This window comes from Triticum urartu, chromosome 7A (genome assembly GCF_056163025.1).
Source record: "Triticum urartu cultivar PI428250 chromosome 7A, HENAU_Tu73, whole genome shotgun sequence".
Classification (NCBI taxonomy): Eukaryota; Viridiplantae; Streptophyta; class Magnoliopsida; order Poales; family Poaceae; genus Triticum; species Triticum urartu.
This window is the reverse complement of record NC_141879.1, coordinates 634,144,681-634,161,747: the sequence shown is the minus strand read 5'-3', so window position 1 is coordinate 634,161,747 and position 17,067 is coordinate 634,144,681. Positions and strand designations below refer to the sequence as shown.

Here is a 17,067-nt window from a genome sequence, read left to right as displayed (position 1 = left end):
AACCAAACGAAAATCAACATTTCCTTAAGGTGACATGTGCTCGTTGATAATGATCACATCATTAAAAAAATACCACAATGATGGCATCAACATAAACACCACACTAAACTAAATTTTCCAAATAATATTTTTTTGGAAAATTTAGAGAGTGAGTAATAATGGTGAATATATATCATTTTACAAGATGAATTTTGACATTAAAATGATGCTAAAAGGTGATCATCATTAAAAAATTGCCATGAAATGACATTTAACATTAATGCCACTTGAATTTTTAATACATTTTCCAATTGGTTCGACCGTACTCAAAAATACAAACATGATTTTAGCATAATACTATCAGACAACTAGATTTATTTTCAATGCATAAACACAGAAAAAACTGAAACAATTTAGAAAGCACTAAAGATAAATAAAATGACTGATACCATAATTAGGCCCATTATAACCCACGGAAAAACATTACAAAATTCTCTCATCATTAAAGTAACTTTCAACATAAATTTGGGCTCATATTTCTCATTTGAATAGTGCATAAATAATTTACATTTTCATAATATAACATAAAATACACTAAAAAACATTTTCATAACTCAGCCCAAAACCTATCAGTGTTATATATTAACTTAACTGGCCCAACAAATAAATTCACCCAAAAGGAAAACCATTTTCTACTACCATAGATATAGAGTCAAACCAGGCCGTAGCCTGGAGGCGAAATTGGTGAACTTTCTAAATTTCATGAACTTTTTTTCTTAAAATTCGTGATCTTTTTCAACTCCATGATTTTTTCAAAAAGAATCTAAAAAAATTTCATCTGTAGAAAAAACACAGGGTTTTTTCTGTTTGAGACAGAGCCTTTTTTGTTTTATTAGGGGTGTTCGAGACAGAGCCGCGTGGCCATCGATTCATGATGCGCGACACTCTTGTTGGAAGTTGATCTTGGCATGCGGGCCGCTGGATGGAATTCCTATGCCCAAAAGCCCGCAAACCCACCTGTTGACGGCTTCTTGAACCGCCTTGGCGCTCGAACGTAACCGTCTCAACCAACCAACAACTTTCGCTTCTCATCCTCCCCGTCGCCGACTCGCCGGAGCGCCAAGAAACCAAGAACCCACCGTCACCATCCCCACCTCGCCTTCCCTGCTCGGTTTCCCTCTCCACCGCGCGCCTCTGCTCCCCAGCGGCACCGGCCTGCGACCGATGGATCAGTTCCATCACAGCCACCACGTGCGGCTGCGCAACCCCGTGCGCGGCGCGTACCTGCACGCCGACGAGGACGGCCACGGCGTCTCCCTCCACCACCGCCGGGATTCGATGAACGTGGCCTGGGCGGTCCATCTGGTCGAGGATGACGACGCGCATTACCTGCACCTCCACAGCGCCGCCTACGGCCGCTACCTCGCCTCCACGACCGCGCCGGCGCCGCTCGGCCACCGCGGGCTCCGCATCGAGCAGCGGAACTACAACCACACGGATGAGACCGCGCTCGTTTGGCTGGCCGTCCTGTCGGACTCCGGGGACGAGGTCCTGCTCCAGCACTTCAACGGCCGCTTCCTCCGCGCCAACGGGAGGTACCTCCCCTGGAACGACGGCGCCAGCGTCGACTACATCAACGACATCCACCGAGTCAGCACGATGATGCACTGGGCCATGGAGCACGTCCCCGCCAGGGAGGCCATGCCTCCCCTTCCACCTCCGACCGGGGTGAGTGAGCCCGCCATCACCATGCCCGCTTCTTGATTGATTCTCCCTGACTTAATTTCAGCCGCAGAGATCGCAAATTCTTGGCTCTGTTCTTGCCGAATTTGCGTCTTCTTTGGCTTCCTGATCTCAAATTCGTATTGCAGCTTCCCTTCCCCGCCGCCATGGTGCCGTCGCGGGTGATCACGTACGCGTGGAGGAGCTACCACGGGGACCTCCTCGCCAGCGGCACGATCATGTTCAGGGGGAGATCCGTGTTCCACCTAAGGGAGGAGCTGGCCGGGCAGCTAGGCCTGGGCGTGGGCCTCCTTGCAAACTTGGGCGCCGACGACATCGTCATGTGCCTCCCCACATGTGAGGCCCGGCTTTTCCCGCTCGTCGTCGACCTGCCCAACAGCCGCCAGAGCCTCCACGTCGCCATCGCCATCATCGAGACGCCCAGTGAGAGTCCCTTCCCGCTCTTCTCCTTTGGCAAGAAACTCTTATTTGCACTAGTCTTGATCTTGTCCGGATGTTTTTTTGGGGGTTTCATTTAAGTTGAGCGCTCATCTGCCCGTGCTTGGAAAACAGTCTGAAAAACCTTTGCTGCTGTTTCAGTTAGGAATCTACTGCTGTAGGATTGTACTAGACATCAGTAAAAGTTGCTGAATCAAGTCAGTAGGTGCTCAACAGGCACCACATTATGCTTGTCTGAAGGTTGTCTGAAGCCAGTTGTTTGTTGGGGTGAAAATCATTTCATAAGTCAACTGAAGGTTGTCTGATGCCACACTGAACCTTGATATGGCAACTATTGTGCTTTGATTCAGATGATTCAGTTCTCCAATTTAATACCATAGGCCGCTAGTGGAAAACTTTCTGAAGTTGAAAACCCAAATCAGTTCGGTCTGCCTAGTTCAGCTTCATAGAGAAGATCATTTCTGTTTTTAGCCTACTGTAACCGTAACGCCTGGGCAAAATTCAGGTTCTGTTCCACAACACATTACATTGTTTTGAGGTTTCGTACTTCAGCTTTCCTTTTGATCTTCTTATTTAAACTTGTCGCAGTACCTTTGAAACCTCATGCTTAACTGCTTAACTATTTTTCTGCTAATTCAGCCCATGCGGCGCTGCGGTATGCGGATGTCGATGCAGAGTAGAGAGATGCCAGAGACAGGGCCCCTAGCTAGAAGTCGCCTTCAAAAGCGTCGCCGCCTCGGATACGATGACATTAGAACCCAGTTCCTTCCGTTGAGATATGGGTTCAGGAAAACCCAACATTTAATGTGTTTCTGCTAGCTAAACTTTGGTTTGTTCTTCAGGCAGTATAAGAGAAACCTATTTGCGTTGGCATCACGGTTTTAATATTCAGAAACTGTTTGATCAGTGGTATGGCGACATTAGTCTGTAGTGTGTTGACAATGGGCACTATTTAACCGTTGCTACCTGCATTTCTCTTAGATGAAGAATCTGGTGTTGACAGGGACACAAATGTGGTGGTTCTTGCAGTGAGTTGAGCACTTGAGTTTCGTTACTCCGCTGAAAGTTTCAGTCCATCAGCAAGAAATGAATTTGTGTTTTACCAAAGGTTGAATTCTGAACGTGGCGATGCTGATGCACCGCGCCCGGACACTCTGCCTATAAGTTTCAGTCATTTTCATTGGCACCTACAGTATAATTCTGAATATGGCGATGCTAATGCACCTATGTTTGCTAAGAAAATGAAAATGCAGGCGACTTGCTGCATTTTGCTGCGCGCCTGGAGTATATTTGGTTTAGCACATGTCGCAAATCCTCTGAATAAAATGTGAACAAAATTCAGGTTTGATCCCATATAACACTACAAGAATACTAGTTTCTGCATATTACATTGTTTGCATGCTTTGTACATCAGCTGACTTTTGTTTAATAAAATTAAGAGATTTTTTATCTGCTGCAATAGTTGTATAACAACTTTTGGTAAGAAATTGCGCATCTTTTGATTGCTTCTTGTTTTTCTCTTACATGTTTGAGTTTGGATGGAACACAGAAAGGTCGCAGGGGTTGTAAAAGCCATGTGGATTTCGTCGTTTGTGTTCCATGTTCAAAAGATTGACTACAGTTCGGTTGAAATTTCGCACATTTGCCTTGAAGGATAGTGTACTTACTAGAAGCAGTTGCCCGCCTTGCCGCACCGTTTTTCTCATGGGGTCTCTTCATTAAGTGTTTGTTCAGTGTTGGACTGCTTACATTTGAGACGGTAACTTTTATAGACCAGCTTCTTGTGTCGAGGTCAGTTCTCTTTTCGATGACATTTTAACCAGGGAAAGAATATTCGCCTCATAAACTTATCTCTAATCACTCAAGAAAGAAATTACCAACTGTAGTTAGTTTATTTGAGTAATAGAGCGAGTCATGCTCTATTATACTTATTCTGGAGCGAGCTAGTTTAGAGAATAAACCATAATTTTGTCAACACCACTTTAGGACATTATACTTATTCTATAGTGCATTAAATAAGATAAAATGCGCAATCATAAAACATTATTTTTGCCCGTTAGGCATGTTGGCCAAACATTGTTGTGCTGAATAGTGCGGTGTGGAAAACCAAACCACGCGGAAATCAAGATTTCCTTAAGGTGGCATGTGCTCGTTGATAATGATCACATCATTAAAAAAGACCACAACTCCACAAGTATGGCATCAACATAAACACCACACTAAAATAATTTTTCCAAATAATAACTTTTGGAAAATTTAGTGAGTGAGTAATAATGGTGAATAATGTATTATTTTACAAGATGAATTTTGGCATTAAAATGATGCTAAAAGGTGATCTTCATTAAAAATGTGCCATGAAATGACATTTAACATTAATGCCACATGAATTTTTTAAATACAATTTCCAATTGGTTCAATTGTATTCAGGAAATTCAAACATTATTTCAGCATAATATCAGACAACCAAATTTATTTTCAGTGCATAAATATATAAAAATTACAGAAACAACTTAAAAGGCACTGAAGATAAATAAAATGACTGGTACCATACTTAGGTCCATCATAACCCACGGAAAAACATTAAATTATCTCATCTTTAAAGTAATTTTCAAAAAAAATTTGGCCCATATTTCTCATTTCAACAGTACATAAATAATTTACAATTTCATAATATAGAAGAAATACACTGAAAAACATTTTCATAACTTGCCCCAAAACCTATTGGTGGCATATTAACTTACTGCCCAGCAGATAAATTCATCCAAAACAAAAACCATTTTTCTGCGACCATAGATATAGAGTCAATCTGGGCCGCAGCCCGAAGGTGAAATTGGTCCGTTCTGCGACTGAAGGCCCGACAGCATTCCCGCATGGTTCTCGTTTGTCCGGTCCAATCAGACGGCCTGCGCCGTGCCTTATAGTTGTAAAAAATTCATACTATCTTTGATCGGTTAGTGCAAGTAACGTTATGCAAATGTTTGGCTCAAAACAAAATTTCATGGGACATTTATATTTATGCCACTAATTTGCGTCCACTCTCAGAATTACCGTTAACTTTTTGATGTGCTCAAATTTGCCCCTAAAAAGTATTTTAGGTCATGAGAATGCCCTTCCAGCTGGCCACAGTTGTTTCATCGAAACTTTAAAAATTCATAACAAATTCATATGAACTCAGAAGAATGCAAATAAGATAGCAAAACATTCCTAAAAATATCACCTATACATGCGATGTGGTCGACCGAGTTGGGCTAGGAAACGATGCGCGCGCGTATTGTGCGATGTAGTCCATGGTGGTCGACATGATTTTTAGTGTGTACGTGGAACATTTTTCTCATACACGTCGAACATTTTTCAAGTAACGATGTACTACTTTTTCTTCTCAAATACATGTTTTGAACACCTTTTCAAATATATGTTGATTTATTCCTTTTCTCTTCAACGAATGTTGACATTTTTTTTCATAAACACCGTACAGTTTTAATACATGTTTCGTATTTTTAAAATACATGATTAGCATTTTTTAAATATACGTTTTAATGTTTATTTTTTAAACAAATGTCTGCATTATTTCCATATAGATCGTACCTTTTATGTGCACATCTGGAACTTTATTTATATATGTTAACCATTTTTTCCAAATACAAAACAAATTTTTTTCAGATTATTATATTGTTGGAAACTTTTTTGAATACAAATTCAATAATATACTTTTTGCAGCATATATTTTACATTTTGTTACTCAAATAAATGGTCAAAGTTTGATAAAAATATGACGAGCCCTAACAAATCGGGAGGGAGGTAGTAGTACAAAAAATAAGAGGGGCCTTAATAAGGGAGACATGTCTACATTTATGTGCACATATCAGTGATCGATGAGTAGATGGATCATACACGTAGTATGTGCGTGTATGTGTTTATAGAGTTGAGTGTAAGCGTGAGTATATGCGTGTGTGTTGTGTTTAGAAAAATAGATAATTTATGCCCACATATGCATCATCAAATAAAAGTCAGAGTTGCAAATGCATACTCAAAATCACTGCAACAACCAGGAAATACCCAAGCCTCTAAATCTAGGGAAGTTTACCTTCTCAGGTTTCACCACGTGTTTGATAGCGACGTGAGAGCCTATCAAGTGCAGACACGTGGATTAAATTGGGATGTTGCGGTGTACATTTATGTGATGATTGTAGGCCTTTCGTGAAAATTTTGTTAACTGATTCGCATTTTCTCGTGTGCACTTGGGGTGTCTTCAGCAATTTTGGTTCAGATGATTGTTTGATCTAGACGTCCCACTGTTTCTAAACGGCTGCCGCTCATCGATTAATCTAGACACGCCACTGTTATACCTTTCGTGTTTGTTTTGGTTTCCTTTTTCCCATCTTGTCGTGGGTTATAAATAGGACTTCTTCTTGTTGTATCTCAGTTGTTCTGTAAGCTTTGTTTCTTCCTCTTCGTTTGCATTGATTGCATGGTTGGTTCTTCCTCCAGCCATAATGGTGTTGTGGTTGGTCGTCGCTCGAGCTCACCTGGTGTCTCTGCATGCTTCACTCCAATCCCAGTAGCGTCTACATCTCCTCGCCGTCGCCCACGCCTGGCCGTAGGCCGACACTCCTCGCCGTTAGGCTCCCACCCGCTCCTCGGGCACTGTCCCCCATTTTCTGTCTACCAATTTCTCTTCTATCTTGCGCCGTCGCGTCCATCGCCACCTCCTTTCTAGGGTTGTTGGCGTCGTAACGCAGCTTGGCTGGTGTGTACCGTTGCTGGCGTTACGTGGGATGCGACGGCCAGAGTGCATGCAGACTGCAGAAGCACGGCGACGTGGACGAGGATGTGCGATGTCAGCACGACGTGTCTGTACGGCTATCGGCACCGACGCCGGTCTTGACGGCAGCCAACATGTGCGGCAGTGGACATATGAAGGAGGTCTGGTGTCTGCTGGTGGATTACGTCTACCCCATCGGAGGCACGACCATGGCGCGCTTCTCTCCATGCTCGCAAACTTCGTAGCTTTAATGCCAGATCAACAGAGGTGACAACTCCCTATGACGTCGGGCGTAGGGCTCCGGTGGCATGCGATGGCGATGCGCCGATGATCTGGGTGGGCAGGAGGTCGACGAGAGAGCCGGCTCGCGGCGTCCATCATGAGTACGGTTGAACAACACGGGACGGCGGGACGCCATTCTGTCGGCAGGCTGAATGGGCGCGAGCTTAGCGGCACCATGAACATCATCAACAAGCTGCGCCTCTGGCCTCTCTCCGGCTGGCGTCCCTTTACACCCACATCGCCCGCCGCTGCCTCTGTTGTCATGTGGCCGTCGCGGCCACCACACACTTGCCGCTTACGCCATGCTCCTCGGTCGTGGCCGCAGCCTCGCACTCTTTCACGTGGGTGAGGGACAAGAGGGATTAGATCGCTATGGTGCTCTTGGAAAGGGCGATGCTGCTTGCCATGTTCTTTGCGCAGGCGGTGATGCTGGCGGTGGCCTACACCATGATCCCACGCGGTGAGCGAGGGAGCACGAGGTGGACGATGCCGAGAACGCTGCCGCAACGAGGAAGTGTGGGAGGAGGATCACGCGCGTGCAGGGCCATGGCTCCACCGATGTCGGGCCACCGCTCAGGCTGAACCCCTCGGCCTGGCCGCCACTGCAGAAGTCGTCGCACCATGCTCCATCTGCGGCCGGGAAGCGCGTCGTGTTCATCACCCTTCCTGGAGCCCAGCGCGAGTGCACCGGCACCGACGTGTTTACCCTGTGCGCCGAGCTGGCCCAAGAAGAAACCAGTGCGTCCCCTTGTCGGCCCCCATTTCTTTTGCCTGCCCTCGAAAGTAATTTTAGTTAAAATCCGTGGTTCTGCTTGACCTCAGGCTCCTCCATGATTCCGTCGTGCAGGCTCTAAATCTCAATGTCGAGGACCTCGGTGCCCGTCCTTCAGTCCTTGCTATCCCGGGGCCTTCCTTCTTGATTATGGTAATTAATTCCTTCTCATTACACACTAGCAATGTCAATGATACCTTTCTTTGTGGTTATGAATAGCCATATTTCGAATTCCTTTTGTCTCACAGACGCACTGGTCCAACGGAGCAACGCGATGCAGGCAAGCCAGGAATGCGAGCACTATGTCAATACCACCGCTGCGCATTCCAGGCCACTCGCCGTGGCCTGCAAGGTCAATCTCCCGCACGAGTGGACGTATTGAGATGCATATTGCTCTCTTCTCTGCGACCAAGCATCCACTGTCTCCCCTGGTTTCCATGGATCACTATATTTAATTGATCGTTAGCGCTAGGTAGATCTTAGTTAGAAGTAGGAGGCGGTAGCAGTAGCATCAGCATTAGGTGTTCTTTTGTGTGTGTGGTGATACATTATTTTGGATAGTTGGTGATGGATGCATACAACAACGGAGAAGAATGAAAAATATTAGAGTGAAAGACTTTGGGGAATGGTTATTTCAGCAATGCATGGTTAATTGATTTAATTTATAGTATGTTGCTACTCTTTTGAAAGAAAAAAATAGGAATTCCCGAAGTAATGTCTAAACCCAAGGATTTCACAAATCAAAGATAAAGGATTCCAGAACAAGTAAACACAATTTTCAATTGTCTCAACAACGAGTAGTGAAAAAGAATTCCTATATGCCTTCCCTCCCTCTTTAATGAGAGATGCAAAATAAAAAAGTGAAGTAAGGGTGCCCTGTGGGTATTTGATCTTGCTCCCTGCCCCTTTTTTTCATGGAAAAAGGAAATATCAATTTCTTCATTCATTGAACCCTAGTTCGGGACTGACGGGGCTCGAACCCGCAGCTTCCGCCTTGACAGGGCGGTGCTCTGACCAATTGAACTACAATCCCCCGGGGTGTATGGCATACCTTTAGTGCTCATTTCGGGCAACTTTCCATTATCTTTCTTTGGTTGAGTGGCATGTACTTTCATGGCGCCTGTTTTTCCAATTATGAAGCATGGCTAAGTGATCCTACTCACATTTTAATTTATAGTATTTTAATTGATTTCAAAAGATATTTTGAACAAGCATCCTGGTCACTCTGCAGTTCATGATGAGCACCACTGAATTTGAAGGACCATATGATAAAGGGTGTGACTGACACTCATTTAGATGAGAATAAAATCTGCATGATAAACTATCTTAGTCATGTTGTGATATTTTATCCTGCCTAATAATATGTTACTTTACACGTGAAGGAGCCTTTTCCATTACTTTAATTCCGCGTAGCTGCGTGCATGGGTCGTTCATCGCATGATCCATATACGTGGTCACCTTGACCACGCACGTCCTTCCTGCACAGACTATGCACGTGGTCACACCAGTGATGCGCGCCCGTGACTAAGCTATGGTCGATGATCCATACTCTTCCCTCCTTGCATGATCCATACATGTCGCCAACTTGGCGACGGGCGTTCCCTTTCATGGGCTGAATGTACTTGGTCACATTAGTTTGTTTTTGTTTTTGTTTTAGGCGCATGTTAAATAAAAATACTTTGCTTATGCAAAAAAAATGCATGAAAGAAGAAAAAATTATTAACTACATACCATGTATATATAATTCCGACTATTTGTTTCTCTTAACTACTTCATCATAGGAGCTAATCCAATGGGAGGCTACACCAGGCCATCTAATCTGGCAATGACCCGCGCCACGTTCGGCAAAATAAATTATCCCTACTAGAGATGTGTCATCCTCCCATTTTTTCCCTACATCCATAGTTTTCATGCGATCATCTGGCATCCTAAAATAACAACACTTATTACAAAGAAGAAACATAATCCATATAACCGTACAGTAACGACGGGCGCGGTGTGCCGCCGCGCGGTGATAAGCTAGTACATATACTAAACCTGGCCAGGTTTCCTTTTCCTTGTTTTCTTGACTTTTTCCTACCAGTAAAAATCGGGCCAGTGGGGAGGCGACACCTTATTTAGTGAGGGATCTGGCTGGGTAGGATCTTGGGTGTGCCCAATGATTTTACATGGGATTGAGACATTCTTTTTGTTGTATTGTGAGTTTGTGCTTGAGTGCATGTATCTGATTTGACTACATAGATCAAATGGATCTTGCTGACTAGCATTTTTGGCAGTTTGTGTATGCAGCGCCTGCCTATTGGTTGCATTTGCATGTCCAGAATTGTCTCGGCCATCGCGGATTAGTGTGGGCAGGTGCAGCTTTTTTCCCTTCCATGTGTTGTTGGTTATACCTGGCGCTGCCACGTTGTATGATGCTGTAAATATTTTAGCACTTTTCTCCCCATCTACCCACGTCTTTCTCGAAGGCAAATATCGTGCACGGTTGAACCACAGCTTCACCGCCATATCTCTACTTCTAATGAAGCAGTTGGTAGTCTCGCTTCCAGGTTTATTTTCGTCCGGTTTATTTTCGTTCGATTTATTTTCGTCGGTTTTTTTTCGCGTCATATCCCACCACCGTCTCTCTCGTTGGTTTATTTTCGTCCGCGCAGGCACTGCCCGTAAGGGTTTTCATGCCCTGCAAGGTCGGAGCGGTGGCGGCGGCGGCAGCAGCAGGCAGTCATACGCACGACGAATGGTGGTGGTGGCGGCGGTTTCTGGTCATCATCCTGTCAGGGTCGTCGTGCGCAAGCACCAACCAGACGGATCCGGGCACCGGTCTCGAATGAGCTGGGTCCGTCCGAGGCGCGCCAAGGCATCGCCAAAGCCCAAGCCCGAGACTCCGGCCAATCGAACTCGGCAGCCCCCGTCTTGGCGATCTTGCGACACTGGCCATGTCAGTGAGTACCCCTCCCTTCAGATCTCGATTCGCCCCCACTTGATGGCCCGCTCCCCTCGCCCCTGTAGATCTTCTCCGCCGCCAACGAGTGGTAGCAGCCCACACAACGTAGATATGCCGTCCTTTGTTCGCCCCACGAGCCGGTCACCGATGGCTGCCACATTGATTCGTTCATCCTCCCAGTAGTTGCACGCGGCGGTCCTGCCCTCTCCGGTCTGAGTAGAGGCCCGTTTTTCCTGATGGTGGTGCGCACCCGGAGATTGCGCGTCCTCCTGATGGTGCCAGCGGCGGTGGCTTTCTCCCAACTGTTTCTCCCTTCAATCCCTACCCCTGACTCTGGATGCAAGTGGAGCGAGCAGCGACCAGCCCGCACTGGCTAACGCGGGTGTTCGTCGTCCTACGGAGTATAGCTAACCTACACAAGATGCGCTATGCAACTGTGACGGATGGCTAAATACAGAGCAGGTAGGCATTGGTACAAGCTGACTTGCACCACACACACCGGCGAGAGTGTATCCTTTGCCATATTATTCAGGTCCCGATCAGGTTCCCTATTGCACGCACATGAACAATCTCCAGCACCTACTCCAGCAGCGCCGCCTCGCCGCCCGCCGTGGACACGCTGCACACTCATTGCCGCATCACACTCTTTGCCACCGGGTGCGCCACCACAACCACCCGCCCTCAGCTGATGCGCACAGCCGGACCAACTGGGTCATCATCAGCTCCGTGGCATGCCTGGTGTTGTTGCTGGGGCACAAATTGAGGAGCACACACTGTGTGGGATGAGCCTGTTATACAATACAGTCGTGCACCTCTATCGCGTCGAGAAGGACAGGAATTCTCAGGAGAGTTTTCTCCCTTTCACAGGATACGCGAGACGGTGCGACGTCTACTGGACAAAGCGGTCGGACTATTTGAGACCGCTTGACATGATGTGGTTGGCCCGGCGCCGTTTTGCGGGTTTTCTTCACGGGACGGCGCAGCGGCTTAGTGGGCTGTCCCCCCCTCCCCCACCCACACACACGCAAACACACACACTTGCATCCTTACTCCTGACCCATTGATTCTTCCCTGTTTGCTTTGAATTTGTTTGCTTTGAATTTGATGTTTAACTGTACAACTGGGTCATCATGAGCTCCATGGCATGCCTGATGTTGTCGCTGGGGCACAAATTGAGGAGCGCACGCTGTGTGGGATGAGCCTGTTATACAATACAGTCGTGCACCTCTATCGCGTCGAGAAGGACAGAAATTCTCAGGAGAGTTTTCTCCCTTTCGCAGGATACGTGAGACGGTGCGACGTCTGCTCGACAAAGCGGTCGGACTATTTGAGACCGCTTGACATGATGTGGTTGGCCCGACGCCGTTTTGCGGGTTTTCTTCACAGGACAGCGCAGCGGCTTAGTGGGCTCCCCCTCCCCCTCCCCCCACCCACACACACGCAAACACACACACTTGCATCCTTACCCCTAACCCATTGATTCTTCCCCGTTTGCTTTGAATTTGATGTTCAACTGTAGGACTGAATTTTGAAGTTTGTCTTGGTTCATCTTGAATTCCCTCTGACCCCTAATCATCTGTGTGTAGTAGAACTACTTGTCCTTCCTATACCTCCACTAACTTTTTTCTTACTATATCATAATTGTTTGATTATTGGCAAACAAAACAACAATTATTTACCTTATTCTTTTTATCTACAGATTGGTCCGGCAACATAGAGAGGAAGCTGCAAAGAAGCTCCAAGTGGATGTAGAGGTACATGTATCTGTGATTTTAGGACCACTACAGCCAAAGTTTTCATGAAAACTGCAGGGTTGCTTAAGAGGAACAAACAGTTCTTAAGTTCATTACATTAGAGTGGCTGCTCAGCTGTAAATTAGTAATACATGCACATAGAGACTAATCTGCTATGTTCGGTAGTAAAACATCAATTAAGTTCAATACATGGTTCATGTATTGCATATGATGGTTCAGATATGGTTTATTCCATTCAGGCTATTCTGCTATGTTATGAGTTTGGGCATTTGGACGAAGAGAGCAAATCGATTATGGAGAAGAATTTTTGTGTGCCGTGGATTTGCCATTGATGATTTAGACTTTAGTTTGCACCATCATTGTAGTATTATATTACTAAACAATTGATTTTTTTCATTTAGACATTTCTTTTTGGTAGGCACACCTATGTCAACATATTGTGCCCTCCTTAAATTCAGTTACAAGTACTTATGTGTGTGTGATGTTGCCTTCTCTTATGATGTGCTCATAGGCCAAAGTGATTTCTCCTCTCTTTATCTGTAAAACTATAACCCAACATTCTTGGCCGCCCACCCATGTTTGACTTGGTCTATATGGCAGTGTGCAGAAAGCCTGAGCCCAAGAAAACTCCATCGTGGCTCACTGCTTCTGCTGATGAGTCGTATAAAAAGAGTCATGTGCTATCCATTTATTATTATTATTACTATTATTATTATTATTATTATTATTATTATAAGTTCATCGCTACCACTTTTACTTCTCTTTATTGTTTTATGTGCCTTTGTATAATATGCTATTATAGGATATTTTCTTGTTCCAATAAAATCCATAATATAGTTCATCCTTACAAAATAGTAGTGTCTACTTAACTAATCTGTACTAAGATCTGGTGGCTTTGGTAGTTTCATCAGTATCTTGCACTTCTTATATATAAGGTCTCTTTAGGAACTTCTAAATTTTTATTTTATCATTAGTGGTGTGGTGTGTCTGGTCAAATTGGTATTACTAATAGCTTTCTTTCAGTTTTCTCTTCAATTACAACTTGTGGAATTTGAGGAGAATCTGTGCACCAGCATCCGACTCCTTGATGTTGCTCTGATCATATTGTGTAAATATATTTGTAATAAAGCAATCGCCCGATGGTGTACATGTTAGAAATAACAAGATGTAATCATCAAGTGTGATAGATGGCAACATCATGATGGGATGGTATGTACTGTTGTGCTCATCAATAGGTTAGTCTTTCATTCTCTTGGAGCCAGTATGTTTTTTGTTATGCAAACAATTAGGAAATATCTAATTTCTATGGTTGGCAGGGGGAGCTCAAGGTCATGGCGGGGCTTCGATTTTTCTTGTACAAAAGAGAGACAGAGGAGGATCCAGGGAGGAGAGGTAGGAGAAGAAGGACGGGGAAGTAAGAAGGGTGCAGTAGGGGTGAGTGTGCTTCCGCCTGCCACGCCCAAGGCTTGATCTGCCGCCGCCTCTCCTCTACCCATGTTGTCTGTGACACGTCAGATCCCCAGCTGCCGGCACTTCTCCTCTGCCCATGGGCCATGGCTGTTCTGATGCATCAAATCCGTAAGCTTCCAGTCGCATCTCCATCTCTTGCAGATTGATTTAAAATTGGGACCTCTAATGATGGTGCCGTCCCTAAAAAAGACTGCAGATCGATTTGCTGTAACATTGGCTGGGTGTTCTCTTCTCGACTCTACCAACACTCTGGAGTTACAAGCAATTACATCAGGTAGATATATCTATGTTCTTTTTTTTGCTTTGAGCTGCTTTGATTTTATTGGTAAACGGGAAGAGGCTGGTGAGCTGTCAGCACATCTTGGCCACAACTGATTTACGGAAAGACGAATAGACATGCAGACTAAGCTCCATAGCAAAGGGATTTTGGTAGTGCATGCCATGTTTATGCTCACTGTCGAATAGTCTATATATAACTATTTATGCAATACTTGGACCATAGGAGCAATTCATTCTGTATATTTTGCTGGGGATTGTGCCTTGCAGTCAATTTATAGAAGGGTAAGATGTATCGCAATATCTTTGACTTGCATTCTCTATGATGTCAAGTAAGAAAATAGAATGAATTATCTTTTCTTTTTTTCGATGTCTTTATCTTACTTATCCAATTGGCATTCGCTAGAGTTTCTGTTGATGAAACATTTGTTTTGTGATGTGAGGAGGTTCTGTTTGTGACTTTGCAATCAATATTCGTAGATATGGTTCGTAGATCATGATATCTGCATAATCTCAATCTACTTCCTGTGACCATATATTGTATTAATGGGTTGTGTCAGGGTTATTTTATCAACTATTGGGTTGTTGATCTACATTATGGTTTAATTCTTACACGAATTAATGTTGACTCGATTCCCTGTGGTAGGTTGAGAGGCTTCTCCTCTCATGATTTACTCTGATTAGTTTGCTTGGCTCCATGCTCCTCATGATTTCTTTGAATTTTTCTATAGGAGCTCGGTCAAAAATCACCTAAGAAAAATATGCCGTTCTTCTCTACAAGGGTTGCATGTGGAATTTGAGGAGAATTTGTGCACCAGCATCCGACTCCTTGATGTTGCTCTGATCATATTGTGTAAATATATTTCTAATAAAGCAATCGCCCGATGGTGTACATGTTAGAAATAACAAGATGTAATCATCAAGTGTGAGCGATGGCAACATCATGATGGGATGGTATGTACTGTTGTGCTCATCAATAGAGTTAGATCACTTTTCTGTCTGAGAGTCGATTTTTTTGAGCCTTAGATGGATTAACAAGTACCAAAGATTGATGCCAAGCAGAACTAAAACCTGTCCATGGATTACCTTTAGTCCCACATTCCAATCAACAACATTGGGCCGAGCAAGCGAGCGGGTGGTGCAAGAGTCAATGGGCAGCCGGTGGAGACTGAGTGGTGAGCGGCGGTGGTGAGGTCGAGCGGTTGGCACCAGCGGCGAGTAGGAAATTACCGTGACGGGCGAGTAGGTGTCACGATTGCATCACAATTGGAATAAAGTAAACAATGCATACGTGTGGCCATTGACTGATTTTGTGTGTTGTGTTCTTGTGTTAACAGCCAGCCAAATCAATCAGCCAAGGGCCATTATGTACGTGAGTGTATTAGCAGTGGGTATATTATTTCTCAACTCGGCATGTGGGTAGAGACTAAAAAGACGATGCCATGGTAGCATGGCAGACCTGGCAAGTGCCACGAACATCGTGATATTATTCCTTTTCTTAATTCCTTGATTTGAAAAATAATTTGCTCTGCGTGTGTAGGAACATAGCAGTCGGGCAAACGACACTTTGGCATCTTGATCTATCAAGGGAAATAATTTATTTACTTTAGAAAATATGGGTTTGGATTGGTTTGTTGAGTTATGGCTAGCTGATCGGAATAATTTTTCTATTTAAAAATTATAGCAAATAGAGATTGGTCCGCTGAGTTATGGCTGGCTGATCGGAATAATTTTCCTATTTAAAAATATAGCAAATAGCATTTCATTAGAGATGGCTTTGCAGAAAATTGCAAATCGCGCAAACCAAGCCATTGCCACCTCGTCACTCTCGCCGGGAGCGACAACAACTGCCGGTCTCTTCTTCGCCTTCTTAGCCGGCGTCTCCTTCATCCGGATGCCCTGCAGCACAAGTCACACCGCCATCGCCTGGGACTCGACCTCCGGGAAGTTTAGGCCTGTCTTCGGTCGTCCGGCACGCCACACCGCCACGTCGTAGGCACGAGCGGCCTCATCGGCGGTGGGATACGTGCTGAGCCACCAACGCTGCCCGGCGTCGGAGAACTCCAGTCCGAAGTTCCCGGAAGGGTTCGCCCTCATGCCGAAGAAACCAGACTTTCCCTTCGGCGTCTTCGGGGAGCGGGCGGGGGCCGAGCGGGGCGGCGACATGCGGCGCGGGGCGTAGGATGGACCGGAGGCGGAGGCGGCCGGAGAGGAGGCGGGCGGGGTCAGGGTGGCCGGAGCGGAGCGGAGGCGAACACGATGGTGCAGCGTGGTGGCAGGCAACGGCCTAGGCGGGGTGGAATCAATGGCGGGGGTCTGGATCTACGGCGGGGCGAGACCTTAAAAAGTTAACCTGTAACTCTTGCAAAATATTTCAAGAGCCCGTGGCAACGCACGGGCAGTCTACTAGTGAACCTATAAAATCTGCCCTGCCGTTAACTCCCAGCATCGCCATTCCTCAGTCCGCCGTGGAGTGGCGGTAGCCCATCCAACCCGTCTGCGCTTCAAGCTCGCGGCTGCTGCGATCGACCTCGAGTTAGCCGTCTTCACCTTGACCCTCTTTCCTCTATGATGGATCACAGGGCAAAAATCTGATCTGAAGAACTCAATTTCAAGCTAAGCAAACCCTAAACTTACGAACAAGAAA

General features: G+C 45.4%; 1 protein-coding gene, 1 long non-coding RNA gene and 1 pseudogene across 2 annotated transcripts; all 3 read left to right on the top strand.

Annotated features, from left to right (window-relative positions):
* Window positions 1-1,203: 1,203 nt before the first annotated feature.
* Window positions 1,204-2,840, top strand: LOC147960865 (uncharacterized). Its single transcript, XM_087535726.1, has 3 exons — window positions 1,204-1,707; window positions 1,851-2,145; window positions 2,800-2,840. The coding sequence occupies exons 1-3, from the start codon at window positions 1,204-1,206 to the stop codon at window positions 2,838-2,840; spliced, it is 840 nt and encodes a 279-aa protein (XP_087391852.1).
* Window positions 2,841-10,497: 7,657 nt separating this feature from the next.
* On the top strand, window positions 10,498-12,775 carry LOC125521072 (uncharacterized; annotated as a pseudogene).
* A 1,313-nt stretch (window positions 12,776-14,088) lies between these two features.
* Window positions 14,089-15,360, top strand: LOC147960864 (uncharacterized). The gene is made up of 3 exons (XR_015609920.1): window positions 14,089-14,252; window positions 14,334-14,418; window positions 15,152-15,360. It is a non-coding gene; the product is annotated as an uncharacterized LOC147960864 (long non-coding RNA).
* The last annotated feature ends 1,707 nt before the right edge of the window (window positions 15,361-17,067 follow it).

Coding starts and splice junctions, on each gene's coding strand:
- LOC147960865 (XM_087535726.1), top strand. CDS start 1,204: ATGGATCAGTTCCATCACAGCCACCACGTGCGGCTGCGCAACCCCGTG. Junction 1,708..1,850: donor CCCTTCCACCTCCGACCGGG/GTGAGTGAGCCC, acceptor TTCGTATTGCAG/CTTCCCTTCCCCGCCGCCAT. Junction 2,146..2,799: donor CGCCATCATCGAGACGCCCA/GTGAGAGTCCCT, acceptor CTGCTAATTCAG/CCCATGCGGCGCTGCGGTAT.